Source organism: Nicotiana tabacum, chromosome 23 (genome assembly GCF_000715075.1).
Source record: "Nicotiana tabacum cultivar K326 chromosome 23, ASM71507v2, whole genome shotgun sequence".
Taxonomy (NCBI): domain Eukaryota; kingdom Viridiplantae; phylum Streptophyta; class Magnoliopsida; order Solanales; family Solanaceae; genus Nicotiana; species Nicotiana tabacum.
Window position 1 is genome coordinate 52965393 of NC_134102.1, and position 18753 is coordinate 52984145.

Sequence of the window (18753 nt, forward strand, 5' to 3'; positions counted from 1 at the left end):
CCATACATAGCTATCAGAATCATCAAAACTTTATTCCGGAGTCATCTACATAAAAGTCAAACTCCGGTCAACTCTTTCAACTTAAGCCTTCAACCATGAGACTAAGTGTCCCAATTCACTCCGAAACCTTCCTGAAACCAATCCAACCACCCTGGTAAATCGCACAACTATAATTAAACATAGAATAAGTGATAAATTGGGGAACGGAGCTACGATATACAAAACGACCGGATGGGTCGTTACACCCTTCTCATCTTCCCTTCTTTTTCTTCCCCTAGCCCTTGCTCCATTTCTTTTTTTTCCCCTTCTCATTCCTTCCTCATCCTCTTCCCCTTTTTGTTTTCTTTTTCTTTTCAAAATACCTTTTGATGGATCTGATTTTCTTTTGCATGATCTAGTTAATTCTTTGTTTGCCATTGTTTCTTGCTTTGTGAATGTTTGTTGTCAGTAAAAATCGTGCAAATTATAGAAATCTTTATTTTTCAATATGCTTGTATGGTTGTTATTATGTATGGATGAAGTTAAATTCAACCAAATCTGATGGAGCGTAATATTAGGAACTCTTTTCTGGGAAATGAGATTTTAATGGAGGAGGGACGGGATTTGAAGCTAGTGAATTCGTGAAATTGGATGGGAAGTGATGAATGAAGGAATGGAGATTGTCGAAAATAGAGAAATGAGTAACGAAATTGGGTTGCTACTATGACTGGCCTGATGTATTTTGGAGAAGAAGAAAAATCGTGTAGATAAGATATTTGGGTAGATGTGGAAGGTCTCATATAGAGGAATTGGAAATGGGAGAGTGTTCGTGGTGTTCTTTGGTGGCCAAGATGACAGTGATGTAGAAGGTGATGGTGGAGAAGAAAGAAAAATAAAGATAAAGTTAGAAAAAAAAGATAGAAGTATTATTGCTTTTTTCATGTAGAATTAAAAAGAAAATATGATGTGGTATATTTTATATGATGTGGATTCTAGCATCATATGATTAAGAGACACGCGACGTCAAAGGGTTTTATAATACTGGCTTTGAATAATTATATGTGTCTAAATAAAATTTTGTTGAGTATAGGGACCGGAATGACAAACGCAAATAAGTAGAAATGTCTGTCAGGCTATTCTGACTTAGTAATATGAAAAAGTTCTCGAATTCGGTTTATGAAATTTGAGGCAAGACTTATGTATCTATAGGCAACCAGTGGGTGAGATGAATGGTGCAAAGCCTTTCAGGTGTCTGTTCGGGAATAACCATGTGCCTCTTACCAAAAAAGGCTGCAAATTTAATTTAAAATAGAATTTTGCGAAATAAAAAGAATTTATAGGTGCAAGGAATTATCAATCAATTAGATTATTTGACCAAATCTAAATGTGAATCTAAAGTCAAGGCCGAGGCAAGCTATGGCAACACGAGGGTTTGCTTCCTTTGCAAGTCTTTTTTTTTGTCAAGAGGATACTATATTATAATCTAAGTTATGATTGTTCTTACATTGGGTTGTTGAGAAGTTAAGCCCATCACACCAAACAGTGAGTAGTCCAATGCTACATTTACATTATTACAACTTTTCTTGTTTCTTTCAAAAATAGTTTCTAGGGTGTCTGCCCATAGTGCTTCATTGACAAACACTGGAGGAACAACCAAAAAGTTGATTCCTTCTCCCAACTGCTTCCTTGCTTCTGTTGCCAACTTGTCCGCCACTCTATTTGCCTCTCTGAATGTGTGATTTACTGGTGGATGGTCCAGTGCTGCTAGAAGAGACCTGCATTCACAAATCAGGGAATCATATATTAGATGACCTTTGTTTATGTATTACATTACCTCTGTCGAGTCAAAAGTGGCCTCCAAGAGCACTAGATTATTTGATATTGCCATTTTTTAGGCCCCGTAAGGAAGTTGTTATCTCATAATGAAGGGTATTTGTGCACTTGATTTCCCCATGTACCCTGTTACCCAGTCCCCATTGTTGTTTCTAATTACCCCTCCTATTCCCCCCGTTTTATCTTTTTGATTGTAAGCATCGTTAGTGTTTAGCTTGTAACAACCCCTACCTGGGGGCTGCCATTTAATAGAGATAATGGTACTGTGTCTAGGCTATTTTCCTCCTATTTCTATGTACAAGAATTCTGCAACCTTGTTAATGGCCACTCTAAAGGGGACAAGATCCTTCATATGGTTGAAGCTATTGATGTTCCTAGTTATCCAAATTTGCCAAAGGCAGAAAGAGATTAAGTAACCCCATTTAAAAAAGTCATTGAAGGGTTGATGCTTAACCTTGTTAAGAGCGTGCACCCAGTTTGCTTGGCTAATAACAAGGTTTGGGATAATAAGGTTGGAATGGCTTTGCTCAGGTAACTTCTGCCAGCATTGGTTAGCATTGTCATATTTGAAGAGCATGTATTCTATGGTTTATTCCTCCTTGTTACAGAAGAAGCACATATGGTTTAGGTTCATACCCCTTGAGTGGATGTATTGAGTTATAGGGAGCCTCGCATGGGTTACTAACCAAAGGAAATATTTTATCTTGCTGGGCAATTTTTGGCCCCATGCCCAGTTAAAGTCTTACCCAGAGTTGCGGACCTAATGGTTCAGACTTCCAATGAGGGTATAGGCAATTTTGGTTGAGAAGAGGCCACTATCAGTCTGGTTCCAAACCATCTTATCCAGATTACCAGAGTTAGGATTAATAAATATAGACTTGACAGTATACACTACCTCCTCAGGGAGGTCAAAAGAGATATTACTTATGTCCCAGTGACTCTCATTGTAGCATATGCCTACATTCAAACTCTCATCCCCCTTGTTGAGTGGGCCACTAATAATGCTCCTAATAGGCTCCATACTAGGGATCCATCTGTCACCATAAAATTTAATTCTATCCCCCTTATGTACTACCTACCTAGTAGCCTTACTACAGACCTGCCAACTATTTTTGACATTTTTCCAAGTCCTATCTACTAGTATAGTTCTTGTGGAATAGCACCCTGGCCCACATGGCATTTCTATTGTTGTACATCCTCCAAGCCAGGCCAGTATATGTGGAAATATTTTTGTTCTCAGCTCTCTCTTCCTTAGGCTTTCTCACAGTTTTTCACCCAACTAGGTGCATTTTTCTTTTAGCTGCAGTGGTACCCCAGATGAAATTTCTCTGAATTCTGTCAATTTGGTTGCACACTTGGGCTGGGAGCTTTATGTATTGCATGACATGGCCAGGGATGCACCCAAGATAGAATTAAGCTAGTATAGTTCTCCCAGCCATATTTAGGAAATGGTTTTTCCGTCTGCTAGCTTAGTCCGCATGCTATCAATTATACACTGGTAGTCTCTATTAGCGGGTCTTTTGTGGAATATGGGAAAATCCAGGTACTTACCAAAAGAGAGGTTGGGCTTAATTGTCAATATCCTGGCTAGTCTATCTACTTCCTCTTGGTGGCAGTTTGTGGAGAAGATAACCTTAGATTTGATGTTATTTACCTTTTGGACAGACATACAGCTAAACTCCTGAAGAGTTTCTATAATAGTATTACAGTTATTGGTGTTTTCTCTAGCAAATAGGTAAGGTCATCTGCAAAGAAGAGTTGGGAGATTTTTGGCCCTGTTTGACTGAGTTTTATAGGAAACCATTTCCCATTCTGCACTTTTGCATCAATGTTTCTGGAGATTCTCTCCATACACATTATGAAGATGTAGGGAGATATAGGACCTCCCTGTCTAATGCCCATACTAGGCTTAAAATACTCAGTCCTACTGCCATTGACAAGCACAAAGATAGAATTGGTGGAAATGCAGAACATAATCAACTTGGTGGTGCTGCTAGGGAAACAAAAGGAAAGCAATGTGTCTCTGATAAAGGACCATTCTAACCTATCAAAGGCCTTTTTCAGGTTAATTTTTAGGATCATGTTGACATTTCTGCCTTTTATTTTCTTAAAGTGACTAATATATTCTTGCATAATAATGGAATTATCACATGCCCTTTTATTAGACAGGAAGCTGGCTTGGCTAGGGCCTATGATGTAGGGCAACATAGGCTTAATTCTATTAATAATAATTTTAGTGATCAATTTGTACATAGTACTGCATAGGCCAATGGGCCTGAATTATTTCAGGACAGATGCATTAGCATATTTAGGTATTAGGCACAGATGGGTGGTGTTGACCACAAAGTTCATTTCTAAGGTGTGGAAAACCTGCTTACAAAAGCTGGTTACCTTACCCTCAAGAACATTCCAGTACTTTTGGTAAAATATGGGGTGTGGGCCATCTGGCCCAAGAGCTTTAAAAGGCTTGAAAGAAAACAAAGTATTCCTTATTTCACTAATTCTCAGGTGAGCTCTTAGAGTGTTATGTTCCCCAGGAGTGGTATCTCTACCTTTGGTGGAGGATTGGTGATAGATGTTCGGCCAAAATGTTATACTTTTAGTTCATTACTCGCCCTATATTTTGTTGGTTTAGTGATTAATTGTGCGACATTTAAGCTAAATGGTATTGTGTTATGTGTAGGAGCATCGAAAGATAAAGATGAGTGAAGGTTACACAAAAAGAGGACGAAAATACAAGAAAAAAGCACAAAAATGCCAAGTACGCAAACCGTGCTACAGACCAAGTAAAGCCAGCTCTATAGCCAACTTGACCCCGCTACAGACCAGGCTTCATGAGGTCAATAGCCAGCTTGACCGCGCTACAGACCAGGCTTCACGAGGTCTATAGCCAGCTTGACCGAGCTACAGACCAGGCTTCGTGAGGTCTATAGCCAGGTTGACCGTACTATAAGCCTCGCTTCGCGAGGTCTATAGCCCGATAATTAAAAGTCGCGGGTTAAAAGTCTCCAATCCGGATTTGGACTCAAGGACTTCAACCATAGCCTATAAATACTCCCTAAACTTGTATAAGCGGTATAGACGTTTATAGAGAAGATCCGACCAAAACGGAAGATGTTTTTGGAGAGGGGATTTGACCTAAGGAGGCAAGAACAAGCTAGGAGCAAGGCGGAGAATTCTTCGACTAGTTTTTCATTTCCTTTTTCCTATTTTGATTATTGGTTATGAATTCTAGTATTGTAATTTTGCATACTATTATGAATAGCTAATTTGTTATCTAGGGTTTTGATGAAACATTTTGTAGGATAAATTCTTGTGACATTTTTATATAATTGAGCCGTTGGATTTCTCTACTTGTTCAACTACGTGTTTATTGTTATTGATTGAATGGCCATCAATTGACTGTGCCTATTTAGTATGTATATTGCTCGAGAGAGAGTACGCATTTAGGTAGTTGTTGAACAATATCACTCCTAACGTATATGAGAGATCAATACAGAGGGTTTAAAGGCGGGATTATAGATAACGAAACATTGGTGCGATCGTAGTGAGCGGTGAATTAGTGTCAGCTAGCGTAGTTCAAGAGAATACGTCTAGTAAATTATGGTAGTTGCGAGAGAGAGAGCTACGATACCCAAAGTACTCACGATCGGTAGAGAATACTTAGGCAAAATTATAGATGAGGTAGCGGGAAGGATTCCAACAATTGAGAAAATCATAACTCTAGACCTGCTTAATATTTTCTCCAGCCCCTCATATCTTTAGTTGTTAATTTAATACTTTAATTTGTTAGTTAATTAGTTTAACATAAAAATCTTTATATTTATAACTTAGGAATTATTCGAACTTGTCTTCTTAGTGAAACTTAACAATTATAACGAATCCTTAGTTCTCTATGGGATTCGACTCCGGACTTTTAGACCGGATTATATTTGCAGCGACCGCTTATCATTTTTAGGACTAGAGTTGGGCGTGATCAAATTTTGACGTCGTTGACGGGGAACTAACAGTGTAGCTGTAGGTGTACATGTTGCTCGGTTGAAAGTTTGAACTTTTATTTTTGTTTTCTTGTATTTGATTTTTTTTATTTTTGTTTTACTTGTTGATTTTAAAAACATGGCATCTTGAAATTATGAGAGTTTTGCCATTGATAATTCTACTTTTAATCATCCTTATGCATATTGTGGAGGAAATCACCTATGGAAAAATTATCAAAATATTTTCGAGAGCGAGTTATGTGCACCAACTCAATCTTATGTGTGGAATGTGTGTGATATGTGTGGTGGTCAAGATGATCACTTTCATGGTTGTGCTTATATTTCTTATCTTCCCCCAACCCTTTACTTTGATGGTTCTTTTTTTTTCTTGTGAAGTTAATAGGAACAAAGAACCTAGGGAAGCTGACCTGAATGAGGTCAAAGATATGTTAAAGTGTTTCATGGAGCAAAGCAATGAGAAACAATTGCAAATACAAAGGTTATGGTATACTATCCAAAGTCAAGGGAAAAATATTCATAACCTGGTGGTACAAGTGAGTCAATTAGTTGAAGTAGTTAATGCTTAACAAGCTGATATTGTGGATAGTAGCCAAAAGGAGCATGCATTAGATACAGAAATTGAGGTGCTAATGGAGGAGGTCAGAGTAGAACACCAACAATCTATCAAACTAAAATTTGAGGATGCTGATGTTATAGAAGAGATACTAGAGTCAACCAAGGACATTGAGGATACATATTTGGTTGACTCTAGTGTCATTGGTGTTGAGGATGTTGACAATCCCAATGTTCATGTAGTTGAGCGCATTGGTCCACACTCCAAATATTTTTCCACATTTTGTTTGGATGATGATATAGAAATAGAGTTATCTGAGCCAATTGAGGAGTCAAGGAATGAGGAACAAGGTGCCTATATTCTGGAATTCTTCTTGCCAGAAAGTCGGGATGACACACCTCATCTAAAGGCCAAGAAGTGCAGAATACAATATTATTTTCTTGATCCAGTTAGATTCGTTCCACCACTCCAGGAGCATAATCATAAGCTTGAAGCAAAACTTGGGGCTCAATTCATAAGCTCGAGGTGGAGGCAAAAAGTTATTCGTGTCGTGTCGCGACGTTAAATCAAGCGCTTGTTGGGTGGCAACCCAACTTTACTTCTTTTTTTATTTTTATTTTTTATTCTTTATTTTTTATTATTGTATTATTCTTGTAGTTTTGTTTTTGATTTCTCTAGGAGCATGGGAAGCAAAGCTATTGGAAGGATGCAACAACAAGCCGGATGGTTAGAACTAAGTGTTGGGTGCCCACACAAAGAAACATATCCGGGAGAAGTCTGAGTACTGCATGAGCTACTAGTGCTTCAGTCTTTGGCCTACCAGGGAGTTTCTTTTACTCTCTTATTAGTATGGTGTGCATTGGGGACAATACATAATTTTAAGTGTGGGGTGAGGAGATTGTCTGGATGACTTCCTATGCTATTTTAGCTGTGTTAGTTTAATTGAATAATGCTTTTTTAGTAAAATAAAAAAAGATTGGACTTTTTCCGATGATGGATCTCCTAGACAGTTTTCTTGAGAGATTTAAAGTCTAACCAAAAATACAAATTTAAAAAATTGAAAAATTAAAAAATATTTCCTTTATTTTTATAGGTAGTAATAATCCCCCGTGGTTTTTCTTTGTGCCTCGGTTCTTTTCCATGGGATGTAGTTTGAACCGGGTCATAATCTTTTATTTTTAGAGTAGAATAGGATTTAGGGAATAAAAGAAGGGAGATGGAATTTCTAGGCGCCCTTTTGACTTATTTGATAGTAGCATATTTAGGCTCTAGCATGTGTAGTACCTTCCTTGTGGTTTGAAAATGCTTATGATGCCTTGTTGAGTAGATAACATGTTATTGATGCCTATATCTCATTTTCTTGGCTTGTGTCACTTTGTGCTTAATGCTTAATATTTTGTGGCTCCGTGAATACTTGTAATTGTTTGAGAATCGGAATGGAACCGTCCTTAGTGAATCATGTGCCATGTGGGGTGAGGAATTGTATAGTCCGTGTCATTGCATTAGAGTCTAGAACTTGCCCCGCATGTAAGTTAAAGAAAAATTTTAGGTTTTGCTCCGTTTGAAAAATGATTTTAGGCTTTCTTTGATTTGTTTGATCTTAATGCTTACCACAAATAAAAATTATCCCTAGTCAACCCTTTTGAGCCTATAAACTTTTACTTGGCAACCACATTACAAGCCTATATCCTTTTATTTTTTTTATTATTATTGTTTTGATCCTTTTACCTCTTAAAGTACTTTAATTGTAAAATGAGTGCTAAAAGAAGTAAGGAGGGAACTTGGGTGGCTTTTGAGTAGAATCAATGAAAAAAAGAAATGTGCACTTGTATTGTAAGGAATACACCACTAGCAGAAATGGTTGAAAAGAAAAAAAAGTATTGTTGAAAAGAAAAAAATATATAGCAAAAGAAAATAAGAATATCTTGTCCTTGCTAGTGGGTATGAATTAAAGTAGTGCTTAAAGAAAGAGAAAATATTTCTGGGGGTGATATTGTTTGTGAAAGAGAAGTTGTGTTGAAGAAAAATGCGCTTAAAGTTAAGTTTGTGATATGTTAAAGTGCTTAGGAGGGTTAGTCACTATTCCTAAATTTATCCTACCCGTCCCTTAGCCCACATTACAACCATGAAAAAGTCCTAATTTATTTTAGATTGAGCAAGCCTACATTAGTGGAGGTTTACATAATGGGAAAGCCTGTGGTACTTTGTTCATGCATGTGAGTTCTTTGTGAGAGTGAGAAATTTCTTTGATTTATCTGAGTCCTTAAAATATATTTGAGCATTTGATTCGAATGTGTTGATTCAACTTACTCTCTTGTTCTTTGTGAGGGCACATGATTTCACAAGGGATAGGTGACGTTATTAGATGTCTCTATAATGTTAAGTGTTCAAGCCATGAATGCATTGTGATACTGAGTCGGTTTATGAGGTTAGGATTGTTATAAGCATGTTGTCTTGTTGTTGAATAAATTTTTGAAGTATGGCATAAAGTAAAGGGAAGTGTGAGTTGAAGGTACATGCTAAAGTTTAATTGTTGCTATCAACCATAGTCATAGGTATGGTGTGCTTCAAATGTGTTAAAAAAAAATAAAGTGCTCTAGGTTAATATGAATTAGTGATTGGCTCAAGGACGAGCAACGTTTAAGTGTGGGGTGGTGATGTTCGGCCAAAATGTTATACTTTTACTACATTACTCGCCCTATATTTTGTTGGTTTAGTGATTAATTGTGCGACATTTGAGCTAAATGGTGTTGTGTTATGTGTAGGAGCATCGGAAGACAAAGAAAAGTGAAGGTTGCACAAAAAGAGGACGAAAATGCAAGAAAAAAGCACAAATATACCATGTACCCAAACCGTGATACAGACCAAGTAAAGCCAGCTTGACCACGCTACAGACTAGGCTTCGTAAGGTCTATAGCCAGCTTGACCGTGCTATAGACCAAGCTTCGCGAGGTCTATATCTAGCTTGACCGCACTACAGACCAGGCATCGCAAGGTCTATAGCCAGGTTGACCGCGGTATAAGCCTGTCTTCGCGAGGTCTATAGTCCGATAATTAAAAGTCGCGGGTTAAAGTCTCCAACCCGGATTTGGACTTAAGTACTTCAACCATAGCCTATAAATACTCCCTAAAGATGTCTAAGAGGCACAGACATTTTTAGAGTAGATCCGACCAAAAAGGAAGACGTTTTTAGAGAGGGGATTCGACCCAAGGAGGCAAGAACATGCTAGGAGCAAGGCGGAGAATTCTTCTACGAGTTTTTCACTTTCTTTTTTCCTATTTTGATTACTGGTTATGAATTCTAGTATTGTAGTTTTGTATACTATTATGAATAGCTAATTTGTTATCTAGGGTTTTGATGGAATGTTTTGTAGGATAAATTCTTGTGACGTTATTATATAATTGAGCCGTTGGATTTCTCTACTTGTTCAACTACGTATTTATTATTGTTCATTGAATGACCATCAATTGACTGTGCTTATTTAGTATGTGTATATTGCTCGAGAGAGAGTATGCATTTAGGTAGTTGTTGAACAACATCACTCCTAACGTATGTGAGAGATCAATACGGAGGGTTTAAAGGCGGGATTAGAGATAACGAAACCTTGGTGCGATCGTAGTGAGAGGTGAATTAGTGCCACCTAGCATGGTTCGAGAGAATTCATCTAGTAAATTATGGTAGTTGCTCAAGAGAGAGCTACGACACCCAAAGTACTCATGATCGGTAGAGAATACTTAGACAAATTATAGATTACGTAGCGGGAAGGATTCCGACAATTGGGAAAATCATAACTCTAGACCTCCTTAATATTTTTTCCAAACCCTCATATCTTTAGTTGTTAATTTAATACTTTAATTTGTTAGTTAATTAGTTTAACATAAGAATCTTTATATTTATAACTTAGGAATTATTTGAACTTGTCTTCTTAGTTATACTTAACAATTATAGCAAAGCCTTAGTTCTCTGTGGGATTTGACTCTGGACTTTTAGACCAGATTATATTTGCAGCGACCACTTATCCTTTTTAGGACTAGAGTTGGGTGTGATCAGTGATCAGTAGTGAATAGGGATGAGTAGAACTGAAAATGGTATCTTCAATTCCCTTATGGTCATCTACCCACTTCCCTGCCTCATTTTGGAGGGCCAGGATCCTATTCCTTCTTCTCCTGTTGAAGTGGAGGTGTGAAAGAATTTTGTGTTGGCATCCCCCTCCATAAGACAATTTATCCTAGATTTAATTTTCCAGAATTCCTCTTCACTTCTCAGGATGGCTGAATAGTCTTCTTAGAGTTGACCCTCTAGATGCTGGAGGTATGGGCTGAAAGGGTAGGCATTGGATTTTTGGATACCTTTTAGCCTAGCTAGTAAATGTTTCTTCTTATGGAAGATGTTACCAAAGACTGTCTTGTTCCAAGTAGTAAGTTGGCCTTAGAATTTGGTAGTTCCCTCAAGAAGGTTACAGTTACCCTCATAGGCCTGATGCACTACATTGGTGAGGGAGGGGTGGTTGCACCACATGGGCTCAAATCTAAAAGGTTTAGTGAGGTTTCTAGGCCTAAACCAAAGATTAATAAGTATAGCGCAGTGATCAAAGTGGGTTCTAGAAAGGTGGCTAATTGTAGTTGAAGGGAACTCTTGGATCCAATCCTCATTAGCAAAATACCTATCTAGTCTTTCCAAGATTAGCTAACTCCTATTCTTATATCTCATGTTAGTCCAGGTAAATTTGCTACCTTTGAAACCAAGGTAAATCAGCTTACACTGATTTATGCATTACTAGAAAAGATTAGCCCTAGGAGCAGAGATGCAATTCCCCCATACTTGTCTTTAGCTCTTAGGATTTCATTGAAGTCCCCCCTACTAGCCAACTTCCCTGATAGTTATCAGAGATAGTTCTAAGTTGCTGCCCGAGGTTCCTCCTAAGTGCATAATTATTACTAGCATAAACAATAGTGAAAAGCCAAGAATTGGAATAGGGGATTACCTTGACCATGACATTAATGCCCTAGGAAGTGGTGGTGACTTCATCAATTTTGAGTAGATCATCCTTCCACATGGCCAATAGTTGGGCTTTGGATTTGCCCAGAGAATCCCAGTTCCTAAATCAGGTGCCTATGCTCAGTCATCCTTGTTTATAGGAGGACTAGTATAACAAGCTTGTGCATTTTGACCATCTCAGCAAAATGCCTCCTAAACTCACTACTGTTGGCACCCCTAGCATTCCAGATGATGAAATTCATTAACAACTTGGGGTGTGGTGGGGACTTCCTTTACAGCTATTTGGCCTTCCTTTTCACAGGATTGGCTTTCCAGGTTCACTTGTACAGAGCTGGCATGTTTGTCTTCCTGAATCAGAACTAGGCTTAGCCTTACAGCTGAGTCTCCTGAGTTTTGATTTGAGTCTAACCTTAGGCTTACCCCGCATAGTTTCATGCTCCTTAGGCATAGTGCGATAAGCATTTCTCCCCCAGGCCCTCTGAACTCTATTAACTCCTCTTGTTGTAGGAGCATTGCCTTTATTTTTGGCCCTCTCAGCTTTGCAATCAGGGCCTCTAGCTCTGTGTTGGAGGCTTGCAGGTGCTCGTGGACCTTTTCTGATCCTGCCATCTGGGTTTCCATAGATGGTGGGGTCTTGGTCCATGCCGGTGTCCATTGGGTGAATGGGGGCTTGCAATCTCCTCCCCTGGTGTCACTAGGGGGAAGAAGGGTAGGGAAGGCTGATCTGGTCCACCAGTGCACTCAGTTGGTTTGGTGTCATTATTTGTTGGCTGAGTGCTACCTGTGCTTGTACCAAGGTTTTCAGCCATATTTGATTCCTATAGTTCAACATTGCATGGTTGAGGCATGCAATGGCTACCTTGGCTAAGTAATGAGGGTTCTGGATTACTATATTATTGGCAGAGACCCTATTGATAGGGTAAGTGGAAGGGCTGCTCCCTACAATGCCATTTCCATCCAAGAGGTGCAATGCCATTTTCATCCAAGAGGTAGGAAGGTGGTCTAGTGGCAGTGGTGTTGTTGTCACAATTAGAGGCACTGGTTCCTCCTCTAGATTCTGGGTCTGAGGGGGAGTTTGCATGTTGTTCTGATTCTGATTGTTTTTTTCCGTCAGAGTATAGGGGGTAGAAGAGTATTGGATCGTAGAAAGCATCCCTTTATTAGTTCTTAAGGCTTCATTTGCCTTAGTTGTGTTTTGTGTGCAAAATTTCCCCATCATTACAAATCTTTTGGAGGCACTGGGGACTGTCAAGTCAATAGGAGGGTCAATGTAGTGGGAGGGGAGAGGTGAATGAGAGCTCTGAGTGGGTAGCTCTCTCAGAGAGAGGAGCTCTCTTTTACCTTCATCAAATCTGAGGCTATCGCCTATGGATTTGACTCCAGCTATAGACCCCATGATATGACCCTTGGAAAAGCTAGTTGGTATCATTTTTGGGTTAGTGGTGGGTATATCAAACTTACCTCTATTAGTTGTTACCTCTTCCCCTTGGAACATGTGGTCTTTCAGAGAGGAGCGTGTTTGGTTTTGGCATGTGGGCTTTATGTGCCCACTCTAAGAGTTGATTGGATCTTGGACTTTTCCGAAACAAAATTGGGTTCCCAATTTTGGATTGAGAGAAAATGGCCTATAACGAACCATGGGCCTCCGTAAAGGGCCTTTTCCATATTGACTTTTTCTTGAAACTTCACAATAAAGAAGTCCCAGCGCAAGTCGATGATCGTTAGGTGCTCACTAGGGAACCATAGCTGTTGCAGCTTAGGTTTGAGTAGTTGATATGGAATCTTCTTCCCAAATACCTAGATGATCACTAAGAATCTCCACAGGTAGTAGATTCTCATTTTTTGGTCATGGGTTAGGAGGATTTCCTACGTATTTTTTTCTTCTAATGGATCTTTCAAAGCCGCCTCCACTTGGTGGAAACTTGTGAGTTAGACGCTTGACTTTGTCAAGTGATTGTCTTCAAGAATTTCTTTGAAGGAGTTCTTCATTGAAGAAGCTTCGATATCCATTGGTTCTACCGTAGGATCTGGTGGGTCGGGCAGTTTTCATAGAGGTGAGGGGAGTGGGTCCTGAATAGGGGGTGGGGTGGGGCCATGTTAGAGGGGTATAATAATTGAAGAAGAGGCCATAGTCTCTCTCTCTTGCTTTAGTAGTGTAGCAATGGGATTTTCTGAACTTACATCAAAGTCCTTTGAAACTCTTTAAGTTAGTGTAAAAGTGCTTTTCTATATAAACCAACTACATTCTCCTCTTCATTCCATATGAGACAATATTCTTTCATTTTTTATTCATACCTTAAATCAACAGTGTCGTAATATATTAAAGGGTCGTTTGGTTAGTAGGATTGGATAGACAAGGATATCTCATAGAATTAGCTATCTTGCCTTCTATATGGGGTAGCTAATCCCACCATTTTAGTACAGAATGGTTCTCAAGAATAATCAATACCTATAACCAAACGTGAGATACAATAATCTTGCATTTTATCCCGTGATTGTTATCCCTTATCCCACCAACCAAATGACCCCAAAGAGTAAAAATTGTTGAATGTCTCGTCGACATCACAGCCTCTATCAATCCATAGATAACCAAAAGATGATGATAACAAATGTCAAAAATTATGTTAAAAGCAATTTATTATTTGAGCTGATTTGGAGCCCAAAGAACTAATTCAGAAATATTTCTATAGAACAAGTGTTTGATATGGGGCATTAGTGGAGTTTTGGTACTTGGAGAGAACATATTAATGAGAAGTTAGATAGCCAGATTTGGAATAATAGTTCCCATTTTAGTTTTAAGGCCAGAAAAGGGATGTCATGCGTTAGATTAAGAACCATATATATGAGTCTTGGCCATTGCAATGAGATGGATAGGATAAAGAATGGGTTCCATGTGGGTTTGCTATATTTCTTAAAAGAGGTTTGAGCATTTATAGCTAGTATGCAAGTGAAAGAAAGTAGAGTAAAAAGGTTCAAAATTAAAAGAATATCTTATTATTATGTTCAGTTGAAAATAATGAAAAACCTAGGTAAGGAAAAACGGAATATACGTATAGAATAAATAAAAAAGACAACAAGAAACTTTGTCAACCAAAAGTCAACAACGCTTAACAATCGGATCAACCAATCACGAGCAACAATTATTTTATTTATTTACTAGACAGGACTTTGGAGTTGTACGTACTGTATTTACTGTTTAGTTGTCTGAGAATTAAGAATACGTAAATAGGATTAGAGACAGCAATGCAAGATCATGATTGTTGTCCAAATAATAAGGGCCTCTCTTCTCTGCTTGTAAGAAATAGTACTATTATTAAGAATCTTCATGCCTGCTTCTGTCTGCTTTGCCCATTGCCCCACACTTTTCTACCCCTAGTACATACAAGGGGCACTAACAACTATCCACGTGCCTAATATTTTTCATTCGATAAATGAAAGATATACACATTTATCATGCACTAAATGCGTTGCACGTGTAATGCGTCAACCAATAAAGATTATACAAAACAAATTAAATATTGAAAGATAGCAGTTGACATTAAAATAAATACAAATATTTGTATAAATGATAAATATAAATATTACGATATTGACACAATAACTAAATTCAATATATTTGAACATGATGATAAATTTAGCTAAATTAATTATATGGTAATAACTGACGGATAATTTTTCTTCTAATTATCTTGTAAAGAATTATTATATAAATTATTTTGTCTATGTTTTAAAATAAATATTTTTACGTAAAAAATGAAATTAAGCTACTTTCCCTAAATGACTTAAAATTTTCAAATATTAGAAAAGAGATTGGTAAAAAATAAAAATATGCCCTTATTTTATCATCAATTTCCTTCATTTCTTTATCTAAAGTAAAGGAAGGGCTCAGAAGAGCCAAGTGCAACAACCTGGCCGGTCGTTTTGAGTATTATAGCTTTGTTCTCTCATTTATTGTTGTGTTCATTTGTTGTTATGTGACTTGTCGAGGTGGTTAGTTTGGTTCCGGAGATGTTTCGCAATGAATTGGGACACTTAGTTTCAAGATTGGAAGCCTAAGTTGAAAGAGTTGACCGAATGTTGACTTATATGTAAATGACTCCGGAATTGAGTTTTGAAGGTTCTATAGCTCCGTATGCTGATTTTGGACTTAGGAGTGTCTCCAGATATTGATTTGAAGGTCCGTAGATGATCTAGGCTTGAATTGGCGAAAGTTGGAAGAGTTGAAGTTTGGAGAGTTGAGAAATTTGACCGAGGGATGACTTTATGATTACCGGACTCGAATTTTGGTTCCGGAAGTTGCAATAGGTCCGTTGTGTCATTTATGATTTGTGTGCAAAATTGAGGTCAATCAGAGCTGGTTTGATAGGTTTCGACATTGATTGTAGAAGTTGAAAATTCATTAGTCTCAATAGGCTTGAATTGGGGTGCAATTCGTGTTTTTGATGTTGTTTGATGTGATTTGAGGCCTCGACTAAGTTCGTATCGTGTTTTGGGATATGTTGGTATGTTTGGATGGGGTCCCAAGGGCCTCGGGGGTGATTTGGGTTGAAATCAGAATGAGTTTGGACTTGGGGAATTGCTGAAGTGCACCAGGTCTGGTGCGATCGCACCTGCGAAGGATTTGGTCGCTGGTGCGAGACCGCACAGGCGTGTTTGGCATCGCAGGTGCAGAATTTGCTGGGCAGAGGGGATTCGCAGGTGTGAGGTTTTGGCCGCTCCTGCGAAATCGCAGATGCGGGAAGTGATGCATAGGTGCGAAGTGGTGCGAGGCAGGCATTTCCGCAGAAGCGGAGCCTAGGTCACAAGTGCGACTCCGTAGAAGTGGAGTCTGGTCCGCAAAAGCGAAGGCAGGGGGCTTCAAGGGAAATCGCAGAAGTGGAGATTTGGCCGTACCTGCGGAGCTGCATAAGCGGTTAAGTGAACCGCAGGTGAGAAATGCCTGGGCAGTGTATTAATCCGAAGGGTTCCGAGATTTCTTTGTTTTTGGACTTTGCAAGCTCGGTTGGAGGCAATATTTGAGAGGGGTTTTGCTAGATTTCAAGAGGTAAGAAAATTTTGGTCATTTTTATCTGTTAATATTGAATATGCATTGAATTTCTCACCTAGGTTATGTGCTTTTAAGGTGGAATTTGGGGAATTTTGGACTAGGGATTGGAGAGTAAGATTTGGGGATTTGAGTGGCGATTTGATGTCGAAATTGGGTAATTTTGCTATGGTTGGACTCGTTATTGAATGGAGTTTTTAAATTTTGTTGGATTTCGAGATGTAGGCTGGGGGTTGACTTTTGGGTTGACTTTTTGACTTTTGTTAAAGAACCTAGTTTTATCATATGGAATTGATTCCTATAGCTTGTGTTTATTGTGTTAAGTTGTTTGTGGCTAGATTCGAGTCGCTCAGAGGCCGATTCGTGAGGCAAGGCTTTATTGGAGTATAGATTTGCACGGTTTGAGGCAAGTAACACTTTTAAACTTGGTTCTGAGGGTATGAAAACCCAAAATACATGCTATATGGTTGGTGTTGAGGTGACACACATGCTAGGTGATGGGCGTGTGGGCGTGCACCGTGGTAATTGTGACCCGGTCGATTTTGTAGTACTGTGTAGTCATCAAACCTTGTTGCTATTCATGTGATCCCTATGTGTTAGAGTAATTGAGCTGCAATCCATGTTAGAAATCATAATTAGACTATATGCTTATACTATTGAGGCGCACTGGGGTCATTTCTGATGTTGAATTATGTGCTTAAATGGAAATTTTGAACTCAATCACATCCATCATTTGCATATCATATCTCAGTCTCTATTACTATTTATTGGTGTATCATATATCACTATTTGGGATGTTTGGCATGAGATTTGTGAGCCCGATAGACTGGAGAGATTGATGACTGAGTTGGGGCCTATGAGCCGTGTTGTGAGAGAGGTCGTGGATCGGGCTGCACGCCGCAGTAGGTCTTCTTGGCTTTATATATATTATTATTATATGGATGGAGCTGCATGCCGCCGCAGACCTTATTGGCTTTATTATTAGGGTATCAGACTGCACACCGCAGCAGGCCAGATTGGCTTTATATTAGCGCTTGGGTAGGATCCGCCCCTCCGAAGTCTGACATACCAGCAGTGAGCGCAGGTACCATACAATGCTGAGTGACTAAGTGTGATGAGTGAGAACTAAGACAGTCAGATTGAGTACTCTAAGAGTAGGAGTACATGAGGTTATCATTGTGATGCATCACATGGGACATGCACATTGACATGTAGATATAGAGATGCAACATTCCTTATATCAGTCATACTTGGCATATTTTGTCTGTATTGAGCTTAAACTGTTAAACTTGAAAGCATGTCTACATTCTTGTACTGTATACCAACTGATTATGATTTCACTGAGATATTACTATCATATTTCCTGTCATACCTGTACTGTTATAATCTAGATTTGGACTGTACCTTTCTGAGCTCGTCACTGCTTTCAGCCCAAAGTTAACCCTATTACTTATTGAGTACATTGGGTCGGTTGTACTCATACTATACTATGCACTTTGTGTGCAGATCCAGGTACTTCTGGACACGGCGGGTGCTAGATTCGGGCATTAGTTGCTTGAAGACTATCGAGGTAGCTGCCTTGGCGTCTGCAGAACCTGACTCTCTTTCTTTTCAGTTTATTAGTACTATTCTATCTTTCTAGACAGTGTTTTAGCAGCCATGACTATGTTGTCATTTAGATACGCATGTACTCAGTGACACCCGGATGGCCTCAACTATGGACTGCACTTTGTTATGACTCGAGAGATTGCATCAGGTGCTAGGTTCGATGGGGTGGTTGATATTGCTCGGTGGCTAGTGTAGGTCCGTAGTCAGGAGAGTGTGGAGAGGGAGGCCAAGAGGCCTTGTGGTTCGGGGGGTTTTAGCGGTGTTTTCTCTGGAGTTCAGTCCCACCAAATTAGGGGTCGTCCTTATAGGCCCGCTCAGATGGCTCGTCCAGTTCATCGTGGTGCATCAACTAGCTATGGTTCATATAGTACTCGCCCGGGTCAGTCATCTCTCAGTGCCATCCCAGCTTAGAGCTCATCTCGTGCTCTATCAGTTCAGGGTTCATTTGTACCAGGCTCTTCTAGTAGCTATTCTGGTTCTCAGGGTCCTATTCATTAACGGATCGGAGTTGCTAGGGTCTGGGGAGTTCGAGCATATGAGGAGGTATTGTCCCCGTCTCTTGGAAGGTCTGGTTCAGCAGAGGGGTCAGGTTATGACTTCCGCACCAGTTACTTCACCACTTGCCCAGCCAGCTCGGGGTGGGGCTCAGGCAGCTAGTGGTCACCCTAGAGGGGGAGGCCGATTAGGTGGCAGTTAGGCTTGATACTATGCTTTCCCTTTTAGGCCAGAGGCCGTTACT

At 39.3% G+C, this 18753-nt stretch overlaps 1 protein-coding gene across 1 annotated transcript in view; it reads left to right on the forward strand.

Moving 5' to 3' along the window:
* Positions 1–10732: 10732 nt before the first annotated feature.
* The window catches only part of LOC142177165 (uncharacterized), a 78446-nt gene continuing 70425 nt past the window's right edge, over positions 10733–18753 (forward strand). Inside the window, exons 1-2 of the mRNA XM_075245633.1 lie at positions 10733–10982; positions 11085–11110. Of these exons, the coding sequence (XP_075101734.1) occupies positions 10733–10982; positions 11085–11110 (276 nt within the window). The remainder of the gene's footprint in view (positions 10983–11084; positions 11111–18753) is intronic.